Genomic DNA, 26,960 nt, shown 5'->3' with positions numbered 1-26,960 from the left:
TTTATCATGACAGAACTGTCCTGACAGATTTTCAGATGAAATTAAAATGCTCCTTGCCACCTCCTTTGCAGCACAGTTAACATGTCAACACTTTTCCCCCCTCTGTATCAAATCTGCAAGTAAGCTGCTGTACAGCATAACCCCATTGTAGTGTCTTTGCAAATTAGTGATGCTTACTGGAAGGTGTGCAGATTAATTAAAGCTACAACAGTTTGGGTTTATTGCACCTATCTTTGTGTCATCAGATTTTGTCAGGTAGGATGCTGAGAATGGTGTTTCCATTGATGGGTGAAGAGTAAAGCTGAAAATTTGTATTGCTACTACTTTTTAATATATTTCAGATCTCTGTGATCAGGAAGAAATGGCTGTTCATGTGAGACTGGTATTAGGAACTGGAATTTAAATATAGAGTAGTATGTTATGCAGTTGCTAGCCAGTGGTTAATCTGAGAAGCTTTGTGGAGTGTACAATTCCATGCAGCTATCCCTGAAGAGGCTCATGGTTCTGCAGTTCTGTGTCAGGATGGAAGTTCTGACTTTCTGGTAATGGGTCTGTTCCCTGAAGACATTGCTGAGTGTGTCTTTATTAGTTTTAGGCAGTTTCTAAAACTACAAAGATAAAATTGCAAATGGTGTGAAGCCTTTACTACTTACCTTTAGATTTTTATTTTTTTTTCTTCCCCCCTCCTCTCTTTTGTGTTTGTTGACTCATTCTGGGGGGAAAATGTTTTATTTTCTTACCATTTATCTAGCAATCTTGTGTTTTCATTCAGTCAGTAAATATAGATAACTTGGAGATGCTGTGGCTTTAAATGTGATTTGTGGTCATAAGCTTCTGAACTTGTCTTTGACATTTTCTCTCTTTACTCACTTGTGGAAATTTTAGAAAATGTAGTCCTAGCACTTTCACTTTCTTAGTGTAACATACCAAACCCATATATTTATAGTTTCACTTTCTCTTTTTTGAATTTTTCTTTTCTGGTATTGGTGACTAAACCAGGTTATACTACTTGAGCGAGACCATAACGTGAGTTATGTAATGTTGAGTAATTTTTGTCTTTTTTTTTTCTCATTTATTTTGCCACTTTAGGAGAGCAGTTGTTAGCTAATTGATTTTTTTTCTCTGTAGATTAATCCTCGTTGGTTTTGTGTGTAATGTAGAATGTAGAGTGAAGATTCTTGGAAGTTTTTTTTAAGCTTTCTTTCAACCTCCATTTCCTTTGTTTTCCTGATTTCTGAGACAAGAAATGTAATGAATTCCTAATGCATCTCACATTTCTATAACTTAATTTTCTTTGAACTGTAGTGAGCATCTCCTTTTATGTATGTAAATCAGGAGTATCCTTGTTCTGTAGCGTATTTTGGACTTTGTTTCTGGTGCTGTTCCAAAATTGAACTCGGGGAGCAGAAAGAGTTGCTGAAGTCAAAATGCAGATTTCCTTTCATAAATCAATTCAGACAGTTTTAGTGGTCTTTCCTTTCTTGCTATGGCAGGTCCAGGTTCTTCAGCAAAGAACCTTATTCCAAAACAATAGGCTTACAAGAGCACATGATAATTGAATATTAATAGGATAAATAAGGAAATAAGGGTGGCAGCTAGTGGATAAAATGAGATCTCTATCCTTGCTATCTCAGTGATAGTGTATTTTTTTCCCTGTTCACTTATTGGTACAAAAAAACCCCTAATGTATTCCAAAGTGTACATGTCTTCCTCTTTCTCCTGTATTCATTATTCTCTATCCAACCCCAAGTAAATGGGAGGTTCACATCAAACAGGTCTTGCTTTTGAACTAATTGTCATTTCTGCTGGTTTCTCTCTAGGAGTCTGCATAACCTGGTGTGTGGAGATGTTAGATGATGGGAGGAGAAGAGAGAAATATCTAATTCTTTGTTTTTCTTAAGATGTTTTCTAGATGGTACCTTTTCTAGAAACTCCATTAGCAATAACCAAATGGTTGTATTGCACTGTGTGCATGACTTCCACTGCAGATTACTCTAGCTGTGCAAATGAAACATGAGCCACAGAAATTAAGGAAGTGGAACATCTTCATGTGGAAGGGCTGAGGGAGCTGGGTCTCTTCAGATTGGACAAGTGGAGACTGAGAGGTGACCATATTGATGTTTATACATATGTGAATGGTAAGTGTCTGGAAAGTGAAGCCAGGCTCTTCCCTGTGGTTCCCAATCATAGGACAACAGGTGCAAGCTGGAGCATAGAAGGTTCCGCATCAACACAAGGAAAAACTTCTCCACTGTAAGGATGATAGAACAGTGAACTGGCTGCCTGGAGAGATTGTGGAGTCTTCTGCTTTGGAGACATTTAAAACCCACCTGGATGCATTCCTGTGTGACTTACTCTAGGTAATCCTGCTCTGGCAGGATTGGGGGGTTGGACTAGGTGATCTTTCAAGTTCCCATCCAGCCCCTAACATTCAGTGGTTCTGTGATTCTCGGAAGCCTTTGTCTGAAATAGTGGTAGAAATGGAGACCCATGGAAAATTTCTAATTGTGTGGCCATGCAGCTAGATGTATTGACTTGAGTCTCATGTGCCTTCAGACCAGATGAATAATAAATGCTTCAATTTGGCTGAATAGAGCTGGCATTCTAAAAGAGTGGTTTGCATGGTAGAGCTTATGTATAAGGTTGTTAAATGCTTACATCAATATGGATGAGCAATGACAACCACACATGAAACGATGAAGCAATCTCAATGCATCTCTAGCAGTGACTGGTTTGTGGTGAGGACTTGTTGTGGGTTATGATGGATGTATGTGGTTTCCCTGTGGCTTGTAGCTGTGCTGTTTACAGGACGTTTGGCTTAGAAATACAGAAGTGAGGAATCGTTAAAGTAACTTAACTTCCAGTAGTTATGTGAGTGCGCAAAGTAAGCATGATTTGCATGAAATTACTCTAGAATAGATTAATAAGGAAAGGTGTGGGGTTTTTCCCTACTGGCTTCAGTAAACATAGCCATAGCCTCTAATTTAGCAGGTGATTCTTAAAATGACTGACTCCCTGGAGAATGAGCATGCCTTGCTTCATGTTGTAAAACAGTTCCTACTGAGGCCTTATGTTCTGTTTATTATTTTCATTCAACTTTAAAATAAATAAAATATGAGACACTGTTCAGTTATTAGGAGGCATTCTGTTACTAGCTCTTCAAAGAGAAAAGAGTCTGGTGTGGTACTAGTACATGTCATCCTTAAATAATTCCTCTTACGATGGTACTGCATCCATGGTGGCAGTTACATTCTGGGTGTGTTTTGTAGTGAATTGCACCTAAACCCAGCATTTCTCCTTAGCTTCAGAGTGGTTTTGTTTAGCCACGTGCAGCTTGGGGTGAAGGTGGGAAAGTGCAGTTCATGGCACTAATCTTTAACCTGAAAACGACTGGTACTCAAAATGTCTCATCTATTCTAAGGAATCCCTCTTTTACCTCTTCCTGTTTGACATCACAGTTGTGAGGGGAAGCTTGGTGATTAAGGTAATCTGGAAGTAAATAACCGAAGTGAGGCTGCAAGGATTAAGGATTTATTTCAAAAGCAAGTAATACTTCTGTTTAAGTTCTTTAGGGTCAAAACTTTGACTCTCTGCTTGTGAGATACAAAACTCTTACGGTTTTGTATTGTTACCAGCTGCTAGGAGTCCTCAGCTCTGTTGAAGGCACAGCCCAACTAGGGAGTAAGAATATTTATGTGTACTTGTGATGTAAGTATAACCACAACATGGGTAAATAGCTGAAACTTACCACAGGGAAATAGAATGAGTCGGTGTGAGCTGCAAGTTGTGCTGCATATACCTGGAATTTAGCTTTCATCATAAAATAGCAAAACGTAACTCCTCAGGAGTACTTGAAAAGTAACAGGTGGCTTTGTGGATGTTTCCAGGATGGCAGAAAAGAAGTGGAAGAGTAAAAGCAAGAAAAGCTGGAGTTGAGAGAAAAACTGTTGAAAGAGTGGAAGGAGAGAGAGAAAACAAAGAAAGTGGTGCAAAAGCTGTTACACATCACTTCCCACAGGCAGACCAATGCCTAACCAAACAGTAGATGGCAAGCCGAACTGAACACCCCTCTCCCACTTTTCTATTTTTGTTACTCAACATGACAGTATATGGCATGGAATATCTCTTTGGTTAGTTGAGGTTGTGCCTCCTCCTCTTGTACACCCTCAGCACTGTTCACTTGGGGGTGTACAGTGTGAGAAATGAAAAAGGCCTTGCTGCTGTGCAAATGCTGCTCACAGCAGTAACTAAAAGATTTGTGGGTTTGATCTATTGCTTTGGTCACAAAACTAAAACCAGCATTGCAGAGCTACCATGAAGAAAATTAACTCTCTCCCAGGCAGACCTAGAGTAGTTTTGTAGAAAGGTTACCAATGCTGCCAGTCAGCTGAGAAAAGCAAGATTTAATTTTTCTGGCTATTCATAGATAGCGTGTTGGATGATATGATTCCATTCATAAATGCAGCTCCACTTTGGATTTAATGATCAACTTTGCAGAGCATTTTTCTTCTGATTTGATAGAATAACTTGCTTAGCTCTTTTAAGCTGCAGACAGATGGTGAGTCTGTGTGCTCTGATTGCTTCAGACAGCTTTTGACTACGGCCTTTGTTTTTTAACAACTATGAACAAAAATTGCCATGAGCCTACACGAGAGTCCCCTCAGTAAGATTCTCTGTTTAGTCCTTTGCTGTGACAGCTAACAGCAGTAATAATTCTCTTTTAAGTGCTGACTGAAAGTTGTGTAAGTTATCGTATTACTGTTGCTCTCTGATGGATAAAATTAGGACAGTTTGTAGCATTAATGTTTCTGGTGCTGGGGGCGCTTCACTGATAGGCAGGGGAGTTACAGGTGTCAGTTTAAAATTGAGGGGATCTTGCATTTGAAAGGCATTGTGGAGAGGTTGGTGCTGGTCTTTTTCATGGATAATTAGCGATAGAACAAGAGGGAACAGCCTCAAGCTGCAACAGGTTATGTTTAGACTGGACATCAGGAAAAAAATTTTCACAGAAAGAGTGGTCAGATGTTGGAATGGGCTGCCCAGGGGGGTGGTTGAGTTACCAGCCCTGGGTGTGTTAAAAGATTGTTTAGATGTGGTGCTTTGGGATATGGTTTAGGGGCGAACTTTGTAGAGTAGGGTTCTTGGTTGGGCTTGATGATCCCAAGGGGTCTTTTTCAGCCTTGAATGTTTCTGTGATTCTGTGAATATTAGTCTTCATGGGCATTTTTTAAATTTAGTAGTCTCCTACTTGCATTCCATTTTATTTGGAGATTTATTTAAACTGGATTTTACCAAGCTGATAACCAAATGCATTTATCTGGTTTGGTTTGGTTGGTTTTTTTTTTTGGTTGGTTGGTTGTGGGGTTTTTCTTTTGCTTTTGTTACAGGGTAGTATTTGACTTTTTAAAATTCAGCCAAGTTCATAATCTTTTTGATTAGAGGGAAGGGATGAATTTTGAAGTTTGATTTTTGAAGTTTTAAAGAGTGTAGATGCTTTGTGATGTTGCTAGAGGATCAGAAACAGTACTTGACAGAGGAACTGTGCTTTTGGTTCAAGGTAATGAACAACCGTACTAATTTACAAAATTAACTGTTTCATGTGTGCTAGAGACATAGTCGCTTTGTCACCATCTGCCACAAGTTAATAGCTGCCCTCTTCCAAACCATCCCTATTTGAGCTGCGGCTCATTTCCAAGAGGAGCCAAATTCCTTGAAGCTCAGCATTTCAGTCTGGTCTCCGCCATAGATAGTAAATGCAAGGATTTGGGCTTTCATCCTGACATTTGTGGTTGGTTTTTTTCTTGGATTTTACCTTTGGGTACTGTGAAAAATGGAAGGTTGTACAGAGCTGTTGGTTTGGTAGTTAATACATATTTCTGAGATGTTCAGTTTGCATAGCATATCCAAATGTTTGCATTTGAGATTTTCAGGATTTTGTGAAGCAGTTTTAATGTGCTCCCTTTCTCCTCCCTATTCCCAGCTGTTTTAAAACAGGAGCTCTTAATAACTACTGTGAGGAAGAGTTGTGCAAGCCTTTAAGATGCCTATATATGAAAACTTTAGCACTAAATTTAGCTAATTATGTCTTAAAACAGTTCTCTTGAGTGGAACAAACAAAGCACCTCATCAGTTCTTAGAGTTGTATAATAGTCTGTAAATCACTTAAAAATTTGTATTTAGTTAATAGGTTTCACTTACTCTGAATTTAATTTATCATCTTATTTATGACTGAAACTTTTTTTAACAGTACATTATTTCATTAAAGTTATTATATTTCTGCAGGTAAGACCAGTTTTCTAAAAGTACAGAGTGCCAGCTGCCAGTTAAAAGAAATTTTTAGTATGCCCTTCAGTAAACCCAGTGGAAGGTTATGTACTGTCATGGCAAATGTTCAGTTATGTAAAGTGTCACATTATTTTAATTTCAGAAAAGAGGCTTTGAAACAGTCTACTGTATGTAGCATACTAAAACTGTACAGCAAAATATTGGTCTGTATGCTGTAAACCTAAATACTTTTCCAAGTGATTCTCCACCCCCACCCCCACCCCAGATCTCTTCAGTAGGTGAACAGCTTGCGTGTGTGGTAGAAGCCATAACTTAGGGCAGTCTTTTTCTTGTGAACTGTGAAATGAGTGTCCATAGTTTTCTGTTCAACTCCCAGTCCCAGGTGAACAGGGATTTTGTCAGATGCAGCAGAGCATAAATAAGCAAAAGTACATCTATAACAGCTTTTATAAACGCAGCCATAGAACACTTTGATTTTTCATTTGCTTATCTCTAAGATGGAAACATTCTTAAATTTATATGGCCTTGAATAGAAGCTTTTCCCCTGGAATTAAATAATTGAAACGTATCTGAAAGTGGATAAGAATGCATCTTAATCCTTGGAATTGTGTTACGTACTGGACTATTTTCTTTATACATTCAGATTTGCTGCTCTTAATTATTCCCTGGAAATAAATAAGATTGTGTGACTCTGTTCAATTAATAAGGTTTTTTATAAACAGACATGGACTGTGTTCAGTATATGCTTTGGCATGGTAGTGCATGATACTGAAAAGAGCCAAACAAATTGCATCTCACCACTATGGTTAAGATGGGCAATTAACTACATTCTATTTTATGACTTAAGTGTACGCAAAGATGCTTTGGTAAATATTTCAAATGCGAGCACTTTCTGAGTGTACTCTGTTACGATAGCCTTGTTGGCTTACTAGAGGTCATTCTATAGCTTGAAGAAAAGGAAGACCTTTCTGTAGCTGAACTGTTTTAAAGAAAGGTGTCCTCACTGCATTTGAAAGCATTTACAAACACAAGTGTCAGACGTTTCCCTTTTAGTAATTTCTGTGAAATGACAGCTGTATTGTATTTTGTTTGACACTGAATTTCCCTTTAAACTTAAATAAGAAAGGCTTAAAGATTTTTGTCCCAAATGCTCAAAATTATTTTAAGTAATGTCATGTATCTAGATCAGTCACACTTCAGAAAAATGTTACATCATGGTAAAGAATAAGGAAGGCGTCCCATAAGATAATGTTAATTCTCCTCTGAACAGAGGCATGCTGTCTTCTACATTTTGTTTGTACAGAAAGCCTCTTACTGGCCACTTGTCAGTCTCAAAGTTCCCATGTCTGCAATTACTGAGAGTATTTTTCAAAATAGGTAGGTCTGGAGAAGTGTACACCTTCAAAGGTAGCCAACAAGTTAGGTTTTACAGATGTTGGGACATGATTTTGTGTGGCTTTGTCCATTTAGAATGAACATAGTATCATATGTTTGCAGGTTCAACCACAGAAATCTGGATTGCTTTTGAGAATAAAACATTTTCTTAGTCTTTTTAAAGTGAGATGGAAAGAATTAAAACCAGAACATCTGAAGTTTCCTGTATTTCCTTAAACCAATAACTTTAACTTTTCAGTAACTCAGTAACTCTTTCTGCTGCCTCATAAGTTGGTGGAATTCTGAATGTTTCATATATGCAGTTGAAAATCTGTTTGCCAATGTTGTACAGTATTGGGGGGGTCAAAAGACCCAGGGCAGCCTAAAAGTAGATGAGTGCCAAGGCTGGAATCTGGAAAGCCTAACAACATGCTATATAGCAAGACAGGTGTCCTGAAATGTGAGTTTTTACTCTGTCAGAAAGAATAGAAATGGAGAAGAGATAACTGATGCATTAGACACACACTTCATTAACAGTCCAGAAAAGTCCCTTTATTACTGTTGTCCTTTTCTAGTCTGCAGTGGATTTGAGCTTTCTGAATCTTCTCATTCCTCTGCTATCAGCAAATCAGAAAAATGTTCCAGCCCTTTGTGTTTGTCCAGGTATATTTGGAATGATACTTCCTCCTGTTGGCTTATCAAAGATTACTTGCTTGTGTTGTTCTGATGACTTGGGAGAATGCCAAAGGGCTTTGTAATGATTTCCCCCCCCCCCGTTTGACTTCAAAAGCTTACAGAATGTTATCTTTTTAATTTTATTAAAGCAGCAAAGCTCAGCATTTAAAAAACTGAGAAATTATGTAATGAATGTTGTTTGTTCATTTCATATGACTGTGTGCAATTTTCCAATTGCATATGATTTTCCCCAAGACCAAAGCCTGATTTGGTACATTAAGTGAGCAATGTTCATACTTAATGACTGGCTATTAAATATTTTTTTGTTCATTGTGTAGCCTGAAGTATATTTACTGAATGCTATCTGAAGACAGAAAACCTATATTCTGAAAGAAAACACCTGGATATTTAAACAAAAAAATACTGTATTCTCACAAGTCACTGAAAGCATACTGTCCTTTTTCACCTGCAGCTGTGCAGGCACACGTTGAAAGCATGTACATACTTTTGTGAACCTCTTGAAATGCTTAATACTCCATCTCCCAGGAGCATTTGGTTGAATATATATCCTATTACATAAAACTTTCTTGGCCACTTCAGCTGCAACTTTAGTATTGATGGTTCTGCAAGATCCTTGCAGCAAAGGAGGAAGATAGTTCTACGTTACTCTTATCTTCTACTCTCAGTGGAAGTTTTTTATTGAAGTGGTTGGTTTGTTACCGCTTAAGGCAGTTAATAGCTCGATTAATACCTGCTCCTGCATGAAAGCATTTACTGTCATAATCAGGTGGTTTTTTTTCCTGGGGGAAATTGTACTTACTGCATAACTACATTTTGTTGTCAGAATGTATGTCCTGTGCACTTGGTAAGACTGGTCGTATGGAAATGAAGAATACCTGGTTATACCACTGAAATCTGTTGCATACAGTGTTGCCAAATGGAGATTGTGTGGTCAAGCTTCATTATGTTACTTTCAATTACTGAATGCTTGTCTTTGATGCCCTCATTATATTTTGGGGTTTTACTTGTGTTTAATGTACATTCAGTGGAATAATCTGCTCCACAAACGGTCTGACATGATGTGTATGAACTTTTCTGAATTGTACCTTGGATTCAGGCCTATCATGGAGTGTTCCTTCTCCCACCTGTTCTAGAAGTTAATTGCTAAAGTGTCGTAGTCTGCTTTGTGGAAGTGGGTCCCATAGAGATTGTGCAGAGATGGGTGCATCCTGTTGAACTCTGCATTGAGGGAAAATTGCCTTAGCTTTATAACTGAAATACTGTTAAAATCGGATAAGAAGCCACATCTTGGTGATAAATAACTGGTGTTTGCTGTAGGAGGAAATAATGACTGGATGAGTAGTCTCTAGCAGAGCCAAGCTGGCACAAAGATAGTCTTGTCATAGAGGGTGGGTCCTCTGTGGCATCAGGATACTGTCAATTACTCTATGATGAGAGCTGTATGATAGTGCCATGTTAAAAATCTCTTCTTTTTCAGATCAATTGTTTTTTGAGTTACTTTAGGTTATTACATAGATCAAGAAATAAACACAGTTGCATTGTGAACTTAATGTATAATGCTCTTATTCCCAGAAATAACCATGACTTAGATTAGGAAGCATTTATGGATTTGTCATTTCTTTCCTCTTCAGGCTACCTATCACAGAGAGTGTTAGAACTGAATATGCTGAAGAGTGCAGACAAACTGCAGAGACACAAGAGCTTGCTGCTGTTGGAAATGATCAGCATGTCAATAAACCAGGTTAATGAAAATAAACGTGTGTGCGTATGCACACTTTTTTTTGTGTTCCTGTTACAAACTCCAATAAACCTGTCCTTTTCTTCCCTGTGGTCTTTTCTCCCATCTCCTTCCCTAAACAAACCACAAACCCCTCCCCTGTGTTTCTTGTTTTTTTTTAGTGCTGTATGTGCATTTGTTTGCTTTGTATAAAGCAAAAGTAAATGCCTTAGTTTCTGGACACCAGTGTGTAATGCTGTTGCATAGATACGTGTACATACATCTTGTTTATTGTATTGATAAATGTAGATACGTGATTGAAATGTATCTGCAAGTAAATAACACCACTTATTGTATTCATGTCTTTCTCCATTCTGTTTTCCTATTTTCTGTCCATGTTCTTTCTGTGTATAGTTGTTTTGAAATGCCTTTAGAGATAATTTGATTGCACTTCTTTCCTAGGAGCTCTGGTAAAAGCAGTATAAGGCTGACGCACTTGTCAGGACTGCTCAGCTTCAAACTCTTGCTGTGCCTCTTAATTTCCAAATCTATTATTGTAGCTCATCTCCCAGGAAAGGGACATTTTGGTGTTTTGTTTGTTCTGTTGTTCTCTGTAATACCTGTTGTATCCCTTTGTTTATATGCCAAAATTTGACAAATTGAGAGATTTTTCTAGAAATTAATTCAATGCTTCTGCAAATTATGTGACCTCTGGAGCTTGGGTAAGTGATGAAGCTGTTCGTTTGGCCTGTCATCAGCTGTGAGAGACAGTAGGTGCAGTTGTCCAGCTGCAAATCTGTCCCAACCACAAAATACTGTCTCTTGTTCACTTGGCATTGTAAAATTTGTAGGAGAGGAGGGGAAGTATTGAATGGTGAAAATGGGGCAGCAAAGGGATTGGAAGAAGCTTTGAATGTTGTAGTGCAAGAATGTGGTGTTTCATAGTTTTTAATGTGCTTTACTAGCAAATGAAGGACAAACGCAGGTTGACTGAAATACCCTTGGTAATGATTAATGCAAGGAATTATTGTAGATCATTTAATGTTCTTCATCTATCAAATGAGAGTTCTACCTGAGGTAGGCCAGCAACTTCGTTTAGCAGCACTGGTGGTCTGTTAATTTTGAAAGGAACCGATGCTAGCAGTGTTCCTCTTGTAAAGAAACAGGGTTATAACTCAGGCTTCTTAGGCAGTATTTTCACATAGTCATCCCAGTTCTTTATTTTATAAATACATAATGCTTGTCTATGAAATTTATACCGTCTAATATTTATTCTTCCCTTTCAGTTGTATCTTAATAACAACATCTTAAATACTTAAATATCAGCATGTGCATTAATCCATTAGATGCTTTTTTCTGTCCTTTTCCCTGCCTCCGGCCCCTCCTACTCTTTGTCTGTGTTGTGGTGTGTAGTCTCAGTTGATTGAGGAGCTGTTCATGCAGTGTTCATGCCTGCCTTCTCTGGCTATCATTCTACTCTGAGCTGTGAGGATCTCTGATCAGACTGGGTAGTGACAGGGCTGCAAAATTCCTACTGCATTCTTGAGACCAAGCTGCTAAATCTAAATATAGAATAACACAAAAACTTCAGAAAATCCTGATTCTTGCTGGTATTAACTTTGACTTACAGATGCAGGAATATTATGTTAGGACAATATAATAAAGAAGCTCAGTGAGTGAACTTGAGATTTGTAATGTTTATTTTATAGATTGTAAATATATATGTTGTTAATGAGACTGCTGTTCTCAAATGGTAATGTGTTCATCATGCAGATTTCAAGAGCTCTAAGAACTAGTTCTGACTCTCAGCTGTATCAGTCTGGAAGGGCATGTTCTATTTAAGAATAAGCACATTGTCATAAGCGATCAAGGATTTAGCTAGACTGGGCCCTACCACTCTAGCTGTGTTGAGTACAAACGTAGTCAAGCGATAAGCTGCTCAACATGGAAATGAGAAACTGATTTGCCCTGAAGGTGTCAGAATTGAAATGCCTTCTGTTGCTTCTTTCTTTCATTCTTTCTGAATTGCTCTTGTAACTGTAGATGCCATCTTCTATATGAATTTTCAGCCTGTTTTAAATCTTGCAGAGTTAGTGAAACTGTTGTGGTGTTTGCTTGTACCTTGGTGTTTTATGAAGTTCTGTTGAGTTTCTATTTTGTGCTTTCCAATGTTTTTGAATCAGTATAAACTTGTATACTGACAGGATACACAGAACTGCCAAATCTGCTTCTCTGCTGAGAAAAGAAATCATCTGGGAACTGCATTAAGAATTCTGACTTCTGCATAACATGGTAGAAATGATACTGCTGTGAATAGAAAAAGTGATTAAATAAAAGCAGGAGAAAATTCTTTGTCACAACTGTTACTAGTGCCTTATCATTTCTTCCCTGGCCCATCAGGCTAGTTTATCAATTGGTACTAGCTGTTTCAGATTCAGAATTACACCTTTGATTCAGTGAGGTCACAGCATGTTGTGCAGCGGGAAACCTTCCAGAGCTATGCCTATGGGACATTTGCCTACTTTAAGCATCCTATGGAGAACAAATAGCACCACTACCCCCAAAATCTGGCTATTCTAAACTGTTTGCACTAAGAGTTTTAAGTAAACTTCTAAAGTCCTTAATAAATTATCATCATCTTTTTTTCTTTTTTTAAGGATGCTTCTATAATTATTTTTATGAAACTTCTATCTTTATTATTTTCACAAAATTAAAAGGGTCTCTTCTAGGTATCTTCTGGATCTTAGGTGAAGTAATTGCTTACAGAGAGGAAGAAATTTAAATGTTCCTTCTGGTTAGGTTTCTGACATATAAAAAAAATTAAGTTACAGAGTTCCTTAAATGTTTTGGATTCAAAACATGCATACAAGGAAAATTAATCATAGCACAGATCTTCATCTCAAAACATTTTGTATTCAACATATTTGCAAGCTGAGGATTGCAATGGAGAACAGAAGCCTCATGAGCAAAGACTAATTACTTGTGGCATTTTCCTAGGAATTTTAATGTCACCTACAGGCATCCCTCAGCAGTCAACACAGGACACAAAACTGTAATCTGTTTTCTCCAGTCTCGAAGGATAATAACATTTTCCAGGGTTTGGATTAAGCTCTTCAGGGCACAATCAACAGCAACTCTGTGTACTTTGCATTATGACTGAAGTAGCATGACTTATCTGAAGTCCTTGTGCTTTGTGAGTCAGTGTAGGAACCTGTTTCCAGTGCCTTTCCTTTCCCATGAACTTGCTTGCTAATGTAATTACTTTGTGTGTTTGTAGCTCAGCAGAATTATCAGTGGCATAGTAAACATCTTGTCTGACTCACCTAACAAGTACTTTCAAGTCCCATTTTAATTTGTTTAGTGGTATATTTAGGGAAGTTATGGATGCCCCCCTCTGGTAAGTGTTCAAGGCCAGGTTGGACAGGGCCTTGTGCAACCAGGGCTAGCAGAAGCTGTCCCTGCCCATGGCAGGGGGTTTGGAATTAGATGATCTTTAAGGTCTCTTCCAACCCAAACCATTCTATGAATTTGTTTCTATATACCAATGTCCAGCTGTACAGTCTTTTCTGCCTGAACTGGTGAATATAAAAATCTGTTCATGTGTTAAAGGATCTTTTCGGATTCAATTCATGCAACAGGTACCATAAGGAATACATCTGCTGTGTGGGCTACAATAACTGAGATACTGGAAAATTGCTCCTTCCTTGGGCAGTAGACTCTTATAGTCATGGCAGTCAATACATCTCCACAGAACTTCAGTAAGAGAAAAGGAAGTGAGCAGGCAAATTCATCATTCCCATAACTGAATTTTCACTTTCTTTTTGCACTGACTGAATAGAGATGTTTATATAAATATAAATGGATCCACATTAATGCTTCTTGTATACAGAAATACTTTGCTTGTCATGAAATAACGTTTGTGGGCAGTTGCATGCTACCTCAGTTTACTATTTTCAGGTTGGACGTTGCATTCTCTATATCATAGAATCATGGAATGGCTTATATTGCAAGGTACCTTCAAGATCATCTACTCCAACCTCCCTGCCATGGGCAGGGTTGCCTCTCAACTAGACTCAGAGGCTCTAGTCCTCATTCAATCTGGCCTTGTATGTCAGAATCCAAGACAAGCTCGGTGCTTACAGAGGTGCACATCTGTTGGCTTTGTTGTCCCAGTCTTAATAATGTTTTCCTGAAAGTGTAAGCTATTGAAAATTGTGCCTTACTTGCTGATAACTCCCTAGTTCTGTAGCTCTTTGAATCTGCAGATGCCTCTGTATTGGTAGAAGTTATCTCTTTTTCTTGAGACCAATTCTCATTTTAGGATCTCTTACATAGATGTTAAACAAAAAAAAAGTAATTAAAAATCCATCACCAAAACTAAAACCAAACAAGAACTTAAGGTAATTACATTGTGTGATATAGAGTCTGCAGCTGAATGTTTATTTAAATTAGTTAAATAACCTTGGAACTTTCATGAGGGTGTGTATTTAAGTATTCTGTAGCAAGTCTTCATTGTTCAGTACATCTTTAATTTAAAAAAAAAAAAAAAAAAAAAAAAAAGTGGGGGCCAGCTAAGTTTAAGGTCTTTTACCCAAATTCCCAATCCCAGTTTTGTTTTCACTAATGATCATACCAAATTTCAGGAAAAGTTTATATCTTCATTCTGTTAGCAGCCCTTACCATGGCTGTTTGGGTTGTGTCAATGTTCATTTGAAGATGCCAGTTTACTCTGAGGCCCAAGAATATACTGTTTGCTCTAGACTGATGTCTCACAGTTATCATGCTGCTAGCTCCCCGGACAAACTCAGTAAGAGCAAAAAAAAAACTAAGTTGTACAGTTCTTAGTACTTGCAGCATCTACTAAATAGTTATGTGACTAACAGTTCTCAAACTCTCCATATTGATGGTGGCTAAATATTAGATGACTGTTTACTTTTTAATAATTTTTTTCCCCAAATTCATGTGCTTAGGAGAAGGTAAGATAGTGCTGTTAGGGAACTGTCATATAAAAAGCAAGATTAAAGCAAATGTTGCATTTAATCAATGAAAAAATGAGATGTACTAAACTGATTAAATTGTTGTGATTATTTAGCAAATACATGAATACCGATCGTTGTTTCTACTGTGTTCCTTTGTGTTTTTACAGTGAAATTCTTTCAGTCAGTGGTTTGTTACTAATACACTGGGCTTCTACTGAGAGAAGGTGAATGTGAATCCTACTATTTAAAATGCTTCTTTCTATAAGCACTGTTATAGAATTGCTGCTGTCTTCTGTTGATTCCTTGTAACACGTTTCAAAATTGTGGTCATTACATGGAAAACCTGGTAGGAGTGGAAGGCTGCGTTGCTTTATCACCAGTGTGCTGGCACCAATGTCTTTTCTTCCAGCACTGGTCAAATCATGCAGACCTACTGATGTCTCAGTAGTGACATGTTTGTGCCACAGGGAAGCGCGTCAGCCTTTGCACAGCGTTGCTGTGACAGAATGCTACGTATGAATATTGCTGTGGAATATATTTAGAAACTTGTGCAAAAGTATTTTAAAGAACACAGTAAATATTTTCAAAGGATGCTGTTACTATTTTCTGGTTTGTATGTGTTTAGCAGAACTAAGTAAACCATTGTGATCACCTATTAACTTTTGCATTATGCAGAACTGAGGTAAAAGAAGCTTTATTTTTGAAGACTGGGTTTAGAGCTTTATGAAACTGTCATAATGAATTGTCCAGCTCTTGGAGGTTTCTTTAATGTGGAAATGCATCCTTTTGATTTCCTTGAGGAAAGGAAAGTTTGAGGGGTTGGAGCGTGTTGAAGTAGAGTACAGAGACAAAAGAAGCTGTTCTGCTAGCTTCTCCTTCACCGCTGTTTGAGATTGTCTGAAAAGGTTACTAACAAAGGAAGCTCTAACTGTGCAGTCATGTGTCTAGACTATAGCCTTTATTTTACAGTAAATACTGCCTTTGCAAACAAAATACCAGATTTCTTGCCCACTGCTCTATGTATTTCTTAGGGAAATAGTATGACATAAAAGTGAAGTCTTAAGTTTTTATTATCTGTATGCAAATAAGTAAATTTTACTGTAGTACCTGGTGAAACCCATTTGAAATAGCATTTCCACTTTTGATTTCAGTATAGTTGGGTTTTTCAGCCAAATTGGTAATAAATTAAAGTATTGTCCTGGTTTGCTGTTATACACCTGCCTCTACACTTTTTCAGTCTCTCTTGCTTTCCGTGGTCAAACTGGCAGCAGGCTGCTGAGCAGATATTCCTGGTAGCACTGCAAATGTTGTCCTGTGTTACCCAGTTGTAATAGTGACTAAATCCTTCCACAAGACTGCAGAGTCTAGTATCATATTGGAAGGTCATCATGATACTTGCCAGACTTGTAATTGCCAAGTGGTAGAAAACTGGTCTTCCCATCAAATTATAGGTTACTTACTTTGTACAATAGACTTTTGAAAGAAACAACCCATGGATGCTTGAATACAGCACATCTTTTCAGTATTGTTGAAAAACTTCTTGGGAACGAGTAGATTTGGCAGTTGTAATGCAAATAGTGCAAAAATACTGTTGCTTAACCCAGAGAATTTGTATCCAGAATTGTGTATGTCCTTGACACTGACAGTAGCTTATATGCAGAAGCAATGTTTTTCAAAGCTGTTGTCAGTAGGAAAGCAGCTGCACAAACACAGAAAATTTCTTCAGTCTACTAGTATTAAAAGGTATTCATTGTATTAATACTCATAAGTATGTGGCTCAAATTTGAGAAAAGCTAGATTTCAAATACTGTGATCATGTTCTTCTGCTGGTCTTTCCCTTTCTCTGTTGAAATAACTTACTTATTTTTATGCCTAGATACTGTGTTGTCTCAGTGTGAATCAAGTGATTATACTTCTATGCCAATAACTTGCCCTAAATGTGTGGATATGCCTATAGCCAAACACAGGCAAGAGGTAATTCTGTTGCACTTTTATCTCATTAGGGAACAAAGCTGAAAATATTTTGTTTTGTACTTTGTGTGGTTTTGTTTGTTTTGTTTTGGGTCGGTTTTTCAATGTGTGTGGTTTTTTTTGTTTGGGTTGGGGTTTTTTTATTGGTTGGTTTGTTGTTGGTTTTGTTTGTGGTTTGTTGTTTCTTTGTGTTTTTTGGTTTTTTTTTTTTCAGAAGGAAACTTCTGTTCCTGTTTTAAGCATGGTCCAAAACCTGTGTTTATTATGCAAAACCATTGTATAAAAAAAATCTTAGAGAAAGAAACAGTACTTTTATACTTTCTCTTTACAGGTATTTATGTAGAATACGTGAGGAAGTGCATGCCTATGTTCTTTTCTGTGATGTTGTAATGTGTTTTAGGAGTCCAGTTATCTACAGATGCTTAGGAGATGATGTAGCAGTGTTTTACAGAGGTTTGATATGTGGACTATAAGCTATTGTTATTTCAAATCCATTTGAAATCTGGTTTGAGTTGTTCTGCAGACTTATGAGTTTTCTTGAAAAATTGTTTCAGATAGTGTCTCTGATAGAAAGTAATTCAGTTACAATTGTACAAGGAGCAACTGGCAGTGGTAAGAGCACGCAGATTCCACAGTATGTTTTGGATGACTGTATTCAGCGTTCTATCTACTGCAACATCGCTGTTGCCCAGCCTCGGAAAATTGGTGCCAGCAGCATTGCCAGGTGGATTAGCAAGGAGCGATCCTGGATGCTGGGTGGATTTGTAGGATACCAGGTATAAGAAAATTTTAAATGGTATTAAAAAAATATATTAAAGTACTGTATCTTCTTACTTGATGACTTTCAAGTGTATCTAGTGTGCTGAACAAATGACATCTCTGGGCTTTAGGAACATGTTTGTACAGAAGCTTTTACAGGTCTGAGTGAATAATTTTTGATGGGTTTACACTATATTTTATTTTGGAGTTTTCAGATGCATCTCCCTGTAGTTATATTTAATGTGTTCCCATCTATAACAGTTTTCTTAATGTATTAGGTAGGTTTGGAGAACGTTTCCACAAAGGATACAAGGTTGTTGTATGTGACAACTGGAGTTCTTCTTCAGAAAATAGTTTTTGCCAGAAGCCTAGCTGAATTCACGCACATTTTCATTGATGAAGTAAGTTGGTGGAAATAAGTTTCAATATTATATTCATAAAACTTTCTTCTCTTTGTCATGCTAGAGAAAGAAAAACGCGCACGTCTTTCTTGTAAAGATGCTTTGTGTAAGTCATCTAAGCTAAAATTTCTTGAAATAGGCTTGGTCCAGTGATCCTTTAAGGAACAAAATTTAGAGCTGAAAGTTTGGGGAGTGTTTTTGAGACTGCTTAGTTTTTGTGTGTGTCTCAACAGGTTTTGTGAGTTACACCATGTGGATTTCAAAAATATATCTGTCTAGGCCTTACTGGGAAGAAGCAGCTAGTTTTTACTTACTTGGCTATTACTGGCCTTAGAAAAGACTTCATTCTTCAGGGATGTCCTGAAAAATAAAATAGCCTTTGAAAATTAGCTGTCTTCTGTCCAAGATTAACAATCTACTCATGTGGGTTCATTACTGCTGCTACTTCACTAAAAAGCTGAAGAAAAAAGACTTGTAGGTTTTTTTGTAATTTGTGTATTTTTACATGTTCATATGCTTATTTTTGTGATAAGCAGTATTCAGTGCTGAGCAGATGTGGAACCGTGAATGTAAAAGTTCTTCACAGAAAGAGTGATTGTCCATTGGAATGTGCTGCCCAGGGAGTGGTGGAGTCACCATCACTGGAGGTGTTTAAGAAGAGAATGGATGGGGTGCTTGGTGCCATGGTTTAGTTGATTAGGTGGTGTTGGGTGGTAGGTTGGCTGTGTTTTCTTCTGTGAAAATGCAGAAAATGTATTGTTGTTCCAAGTTATAAAACCACAACATTAAACTGAATAGCAAAGGATGAATACATGCATTAATGAAATTGAAATTGTGGATAATGTCTTCAGGTGCATGAGCGTACTGAAGAAATGGATTTCTTGCTCTTGGTGATTCGTAAACTGTTGCATGCAAATCCACAGTCTGTAAAGGTAAGTTCAAAGTATATTCTGGTACTTTTTTAATGCAAGAATAATTTTTTATGTGTTTTTGATCTAGAAAGAGCATGTTTTAAAGAACTGGCCATACATGTGGCATTACTTTTACTAAAATATTACTTGGTTTGCCATTCCTCATAAGCAAGTAAGCTACAGGGCATTCTTTTCCTGGCTGCTATAATGTGTTCTGAGAGATGTTTTTTCCCTCATGTTAAAACGCATTAGTTTCTAAAGTCTGCTTAGGGCTAAAAAATGTGAGATGGATATTTGACTAGAATTACATATTGTGTATTGAGGGCAGTGCTTATCCTTGGTTAAGCATGACATACTTAGTCATAGTGGTCTCTAGGTAATGAACTCTTGAGTGGTACAAAATTAAATGCAATTGATAGAGTAAGGCTGACAGTATATTTTTGTGCAGCTGTTTGGGACTGCTGAAACTTTGAGACTCTCTAAGTGCTTCAGTTAATTGTTTGATTAGTGTGAACTGTTTCTAGTCAAAGCAGACATAACTTGAGTCTATGATGACTGATTTTGTTGCTATTAGAAGGTAATCTGTGTTCTTCCCTACAGTCAACCACATTGATTCAAACTCAGATAACTTAGTCTTTAGATCTTCCTAGCATGTTCTCACTGAAAGTACCCTTCCAGTTGGCATAGGTCCCGACTGTAAACTTCACATCTTTTCCTCCCTTTTCTTGCTGATAAGAAGGCCACTTGTACTTAAATTCAGACACAGTACTGTGAAACTATTCAGGCTTTCTTGGCTTTGCCTACTGAGAATACCAAATAATCTGATGATAATCATTTTGGTAAGATTTTATCCATGATGCTGATTATCTGTTTGGCATCAGTTTCAAGAATCCATACAGGTCCTGTCATTTCTGTTAAACAAAAAAAACCCACAAAAAAACCCAACCAAGAAACAAAAAATTAAAATTCTTTTATAGGTTCCTGAAAGTTTTGTTTTGTTTTTCTATTATTCTGATTAGATCTCTCAAAATTGTCACTGGAAGACATTATCTGCTTTGTATCCTTCTCTGCAGTTTTTTCTTCATATGATGGTTTCATATAGTATAAATCTGAGGCAGTGTTACATCTGAAAGAGGAGTGAGTTTCTCTTTGAGTATTTTGTTTTATGATGTTTTATCAGCAGAACAGATAATTCTGTTTAAATCTGTACACCAAGCCCAGTGTCTACACCTCCATCAATTTTCATCCCCTTCTGAAAAACCATAAGGGAAGGGAGCTTTGTTCATGTGGTAAATTAATTTAGAAATTGCACAGTTCTGTTCCCATCTCCTCTATACTGATGAAACAGATTCCAGTGCAGACATGATTGACTGTTGTATGGTTGATCTTGATGATATAGACTTGCTGCTACAGTCACAGAAAACCTGTGATTTTAAGAATGGCTGTATTTGGTTGGACCAAACAGGATAAGAATAGTAACATTTCCAAGTTCTAGCAAATTGCTATTCAAGGACAAGGCAAGAAGTTGTTACTGTACATATTTTTGGTATTATCTAGTGGGGCTTTAGACATATCCACACTGCACAAGTGGTTTTCAACTGCTTCATCTTGAAGAGCTGTCTACTTTGATTACACTGTGTTCCTCTGCTATATTGGTCATACACGCTTGCTGAATTTTTGATTCAGGAGTAGAGCACATTTTTTATAGGATGTGACCATTCAGACACACTGTTAGGAACCTATGGTTTTTCCTTCCAGTGTGGAAGGACTCTGTGTACATTATGGCCTGGAAATTATGAAGATTGTCTAGAAGAGGTAATTTAATATTCCTTGCCTCTAACTGCAAATATGATAATTTAGATGGGATTTTGTTTCAGTAGCATACAAGCAGGGTTAGCCTATTTTCCTAGCATAGGTGAGCCATGAGGCAGTTCATGCTGTAGTGAAACAGGTTTTGTATAATATTTGGAGAATTACGTCCCTTCAGATTTCCCTTCCTACCCCTCCCCTCTTTTCAGGATCAGATGAAATACAGTATCACAGTAACTAAGGTTGGAAGAGACCCCAAGGATCATCAAGTCCAACCTGTTCCAACAGACCTCACAACTAGACCATGGCACCAAGTGCCACGTCCAATCTCCCCTTGAACACCTCCAGGGACGGCGACTCCACCACCTCCCTGGGCAGCCCATTCCAATGACGAATGACTCTCTTGGTGAAGAACTTTTTCCTCACCTCGAGTCTAAACCTCCCCTGGCACAGCTTGAGACTGTGTCCCCTTGTTCTGGTGCTGGTTGCCTGGGAGAAGAGACCAATCCCTTCCTGTCTACAACCACCTTTCAGGTAGTTGTAGAGGGCAATGAGGTCACCTCTGATCCTTCTCTTCTCCAGGCTAATCTGACTTAATCTGTCTTAATCTGACTTAATCTGTCTTCTCCATGTATTCCTTCAGATGGGCTTTGGAGGTGAGCACATCGGTGCAATGCTCACATCATTAGCTTGCCCACCTATCACTTCATTGAGAGGACACTCTATTTCACTGCATCTTTGTCTTGAGTGTTGATGTCTTTATGTCATTCTACTTTTAGATTTATGCAATGTGTTAGAACAGCAACAGAAGACAGACCATATCCTGGTTTATTGCTTAGCGTGGTTGAGGAACCTGATGATAAAGAAGCTGAACATGACACAGTTCATTGTAACTCCTTGGCTCTTCATTCTTTTTCAAGCTGAAGCTGTGTTTTTCTAGCTGGCTGTGCTAAGTGGTGGGAATAAATTCCAAATAGAGGTGTTACAGGATAAATAGTCATCGCCACTAAGTTACGTCATTCCTCTTTGCCTTATTCTGCATGTATCATGTTGTATAACCAGGGAGAAAACAGCAAAGCTGTAAGTTCTGAATTTCCTAGTAAATGAAAGTAAAGATGTCATCGTGGAGCAAATACAATTTCTTTCCTTCTGTTTAGATAAATACAGGTCAGGAGTATTGGCAGAATCAGCAGAGTGAGGATCTCGGTGTGATCCTTGAGTTTTAAGTTGCAGAAGTTAATTGAAACTGAGAGGAAAAACTTACTGACATATTTCAAAATCATCATAGTAATGTTTTTAAGGCTTTTTATCAATACAGTTACTGCTCTTATAGGAGTAAGCTCATCTTGATAGACTTAAAGGCACTGTCTAATTTAACTCTTCAGTAGAACAGTTGAAAATACTTGGTATACTTCCTCAAGCTACATAGTACTCAAAAGAAGAGTATGATATATTTGCAGCTTGAGCTTTTACCACAGGAAAGTTTTTCATGTTGTCTGCCTTTGACATCTAGCCTCAAATGTACTCATACAAGCGCTTACCTTTTGCCACATGCTGCATAGGCAATCTTAAGATTTGTCTTAAATGTGCATAGGCTACATACCTGTAGAAATCAAAATTAGATCATTTTAGCATAAAGTGGAAATTTCAAAATAGTGTGGCATTTTCTGTTAAAAATAATGTTTTACATCTATTTTGCAATTTTTTAACAGGTAATACTGATGTCAGCTTCCATCAACTGTAAAGAATTTGCTGATTACTTTGCGCTTCCCCTTTCTAATGGTCTGAATCCAGCCTATGTATTTAAGGTGGAAGGCAAACCTTACACAATTGAAGAATATTATCTTGATGATTTGAAACACATTGTTCATTTCAAGGTATGGAAAATATAACTGTATTTCTGTTCCTATACTAAGAAAGAAATAGACAATTGAAAGCTGAGTAATAAAGTTACAAATAACCGATTATACATTACTGTTCTAGAAAAGAATTAATATATGATGATAAAACAGTCTCCTTACCAGCAGCCTTGTTGGTTTTTTTTTGTTTTTTTTTTATGTAATAGAAATGGAATGTAAAGGGCCGGGAATCTAAGTAGTATGTGACATTTTCTTTGGTAGTTTGTATGTAAGATGAACAATGTAAAAGTCTGTGCAGAAAGTAACATGAGGGTTTATACATCTCTTTGATTACCAACTCAGGGAATATTTCCTGGGTTACTTTGTGTTGCTGTTATACATGAGAGGCTGAAAGAGCCTCAGGAGTAGCCACATAGGCAATTGTGGCAAATATGTAATTTTGAGTTACTAAATATGTTAGATATTCACCAAATCTTTGTCAGCCACTTAAGAGCCATTATGGCTGCACTGAAGAATTGCTGCTCTAATGCCTAAGGAGGGCAATGAAGTCTGAAGACTCATTTGCTTTGTCAATTCTTGTCTTACAAACTGTGCAGTATGTTTTTTGTAGAGCTCCTGACATACTATTGTACAGCATGTATCTGCATAGTCAATGGATAAGGAATGGATAAGTAAGTTCAAATTTATCTGTGTTTTTTTCAGTAGAAGTTGAATTTACACAACTGTGTGAGAATTGACTTGAGTGCCTGAGCTCCTCCAATATTACCATCCAAGGCAATGTAAACAAAGTAGAACAAATACACTCAGGCCTTAATAGTGACCAGCATTCTAAAAATAACAGAGGCATGAGACTAATTGTTGGTCAGTTTTGATAATTCAGAACACTGTTGTAATGTTAAGTCCGTGAAGAAAATCAGGAACATAATCTTATTATTTAGCTTTCACCTATGAATTCTGCCAAAACTGAATGAGAGGAATAAAAGAAACAGGTAGTTTGTGGGAAACTCGGAATAAAACAACTGCTAATGCTGTACACAGCACAGCGTTGGTTAGGCCTCAACACAGGCAAGCTAAAATAAAAAGTTGTCAGCCACTGAAGTTCTTTCAAATGCATACAACAGTTGACCTGTCAGTTTTCATACTTTGGTATGTCAGCTCAGAGGGATAACAGAGAGCAGATTATATAAGATACGATTTTTTTAAAAGAAACTTTTGGTGATAGGTGACAACAAAAAGATTACTAAGAAATTCAGTGAGAAGTCTACTTCAGTCAAGCTGCATTTGTCATATCAGTGCTTTGAGCTGAATGTCAGCTGCCACACCTTTCACCTTGGAGATCACAGAACAAAGGGAACTGCTTTCAGTGCTTATGCCTTTTTGTATTTTCTTTTCTCTGTGTATATGAGCATTTAGCTTTGTTTTTATACTTTTATGTTGTTTTTATCTATTTCTTTATGTTGCATTGTCCTAATCATAGCCATTCTGTTATTCAGTAGGAGAAGACTCTGGTTGTCCAAGCAGTTACTTTTACCTTGGGGCAATAATAGAAGCACATAAGTGCCCCTGAAGTGTTTTTGTTTTGTTGTCTTTTTCTTTAATATATGGGGAAAAGAGAAGATGTTGAATTAGAAAGCAGTGATGTTTGGTCTTGCATCATATTTGTTACAGTCCTATGTGTTGAGATGTTCTCTGAATAGTAGCTTTATTTTAAAAAATACTTAAAAGCATGGAAGGTCAAAGAAGATTGTGTAACACATAAACAAAAATGAAAGGAAAGCCTGAATGTTAAGGCAGTTAATGAGTTAACACTGCCATATGGAAGTAGAGGCACATCTTTCATCATGCTCAAATCAAAATCAGTGAGATAACTGCCTGAGATACAGGCTTCAGGCTTTAGTTTTTTTTTTTGCCAATAAAAGCCTGTAAAATTCACAAAAATACAGAAGCTAAAAAAAAAAAAGGCAAACAGTCTGTACTTTTTATACCCTCTAAGCCCCAAAGAATCAGTGAGAGACAGGTGTTGATTAAAAATGCAAGAAAGCTGTATCTATAGACAAACACAAAACTCTGTGTAAATGGTTACCTATTACTGTAATGCAGTATTGGAGATATTAATTGAAAATTAACTGTATAGTTAATTCTGTGAGCAGATTTAAAATGTAACCAGTTAGGGGGTGTTAGTCTTTGGCACTAAATCTGTGAAATCACATATTTCTACTTCATACCTAAGGCAAAAAGAAGAGTCCCATTTTTGGCTTGCAAATACAAAAATTCCTTCACATCCTGGAACTGAAGTCAGAGTCCTTATGAAAAGTAGCAAACTCCTGTCAAAAGCTGTTTCAATTGTGTTGTGTTGTTTCAGTCAGCTCTGATGGGGCTTTTGGATTTGCCTTTTATCACATGGTTACTTTTTAATAGGAGCAGCCTTGTATTAAGGAATACTAAAGGTACAATTGATAACAAAATTGAAAAGAGAGATTTAAGAGTTAAGCAGAGATAAAAACACAAAAAAATTCTGTTAAAGCACAGAAAAGATAAATTCCTTACAATATCACATGTACTGGGGGGAGAAAAGCACTGCTGCTTGTCTGTACTTTCTCATGGACTAGTCAGGCTTCATTGGAAAAACATTATAGTGGGTGTGAAATGCAATTAAGAAGCACTGGGATTGACAGAGTTGTACGCTTGAAAGGTCTGCCTGGCTATTTGATTCAAGGGGGTCACAAAAGTGGAAAGAATATTACCAAGAATTTACAGATCACTTGATTATCCAAGCTATCATTTACCCAGAAGAAAGTAGGAAATTTTTCTCAATATTTTCAGAAACCAAATGTGCAGATACTAATCCATCCTAGGGTTGACATGTTGTAAAGTTACACATCGGTTGTTAAGAATTGAAAAGACAAGGACTGAGGTTGCAATAGCGAAAACTGGTGTAAATCAGTGTTTCCACAAATGGGTGCTAGCAGTAGTGCTTTTGTGATTGTCATGTGTTCCCTCAGAAGGGGAAATGAGTAGAAAAACAAATAACTACATTTTAATAGCTAATTTAGATACATCTGTATTAGTCAAATCTATACATTTGCAGGCGAGATTTTGGATTAGATGAAAGCTCCCTTGGCACTGGACCTTGAATTTCAATGTTGTGTCCAGTGCTGGAGCTGGGAAAGAAGCAAATGAAAGGGCATTTTTACTCTCTCTGCCTTTTCTCCCAAGAGCACCTTGGGACAGTGACAGGTTAGAGCCAAAACTGTTTGGGTTTAGTTTGGTTGGTTTAGTAGTTGGGGTTTTTTTAGATTATAATAGCTCTCTCCATCTCACATTCTTGAATAGGTTTATAGGTAGCAGTAATACTTTGTTCTGACTTTCGTTTTGTTTTGTTAGATAGGTAGGTCTTTTTGCAACAAAGTCTCTTCGTTCTTTTGGTCATTGAAGTAGTCAAAATACCTGTTTCAACTGATCTTAAAACCTGATAAAAACTGTAGGTATATTGTCAGTCCCCAACAGTTTCCCCAGCATGACAAACCAAGTATCCCTTGGCTTCAAGAGTTCTTTTACATCAAAAGCTGGCATGTATGATGGCTAGAAACTTAGGCAAGACCTGAGTCACTTCAGAGTGAGGGGCAGTTTTTTACAGTGTTGCTTTAACACCTTGCAGTCTTAGAAGGACCTTTCTCGTTCTGAGGTCGTGTTTGCCTTTCAGCAGTATTACATTGGAAGGTAACTATTTCCCTGTGATCTAAGTAGCTGGTACAGGTGATTCTTTACTTTCAAACAATACACCATCTGCTTGTATACAGAATTTGTAGTCCTCGGATGAATAGGTTTGCTTGTTGTCATACTAGATTTTTGTCTCACTTCAGACAGGTGAAGGTTACATTATATGCGTGATACTCTTATCAGTACACATATAATGCATTCCGACTTTATCACTATATCCTTTTTTATTAGCTTTATTACTTACCAAAAACTTGTGCAGAATCCTCATTTTCTTATACGTAACTGTGTTTGATTACATATGTAGTCTTAATTTTATGCTTGATTAAAATAAGTGCAAATCTCTGTGAAATGGAGACAGTTGATAAGTATCTTCCTACATGATTAAGTTCCTGTCTTTACTCTGAAGATTTGATGGCTTGCGTTATTTAAATATGAAAACCCCAGTTTTGTGACAGAACGCTAGGAAAAAAGTGTTGACA

At 37.3% G+C, this 26,960-nt stretch overlaps 1 protein-coding gene across 1 annotated transcript in view; it reads left to right on the top strand.

The window, feature by feature from the left end:
- Window positions 1-16,931: 16,931 nt before the first annotated feature.
- TDRD9 (tudor domain containing 9) overlaps window positions 16,932-26,960 on the top strand; it is a 44,329-nt gene continuing 34,300 nt past the window's right edge. The window contains exons 1-5 of the mRNA XM_054161777.1: window positions 16,932-17,025; window positions 17,577-17,798; window positions 18,060-18,182; window positions 19,034-19,114; window positions 22,615-22,779. Coding sequence (XP_054017752.1) covers window positions 16,969-17,025; window positions 17,577-17,798; window positions 18,060-18,182; window positions 19,034-19,114; window positions 22,615-22,779 — 648 coding nt within the window. The 5' untranslated portion in view covers window positions 16,932-16,968. The remainder of the gene's footprint in view (window positions 17,026-17,576; window positions 17,799-18,059; window positions 18,183-19,033; window positions 19,115-22,614; window positions 22,780-26,960) is intronic.

This window comes from Dryobates pubescens, chromosome 5 (assembly GCF_014839835.1).
Source record: "Dryobates pubescens isolate bDryPub1 chromosome 5, bDryPub1.pri, whole genome shotgun sequence".
Classification (NCBI taxonomy): domain Eukaryota; kingdom Metazoa; phylum Chordata; class Aves; order Piciformes; family Picidae; genus Dryobates; species Dryobates pubescens.
This window is presented reverse-complemented; position numbering and strand designations above follow the sequence as displayed.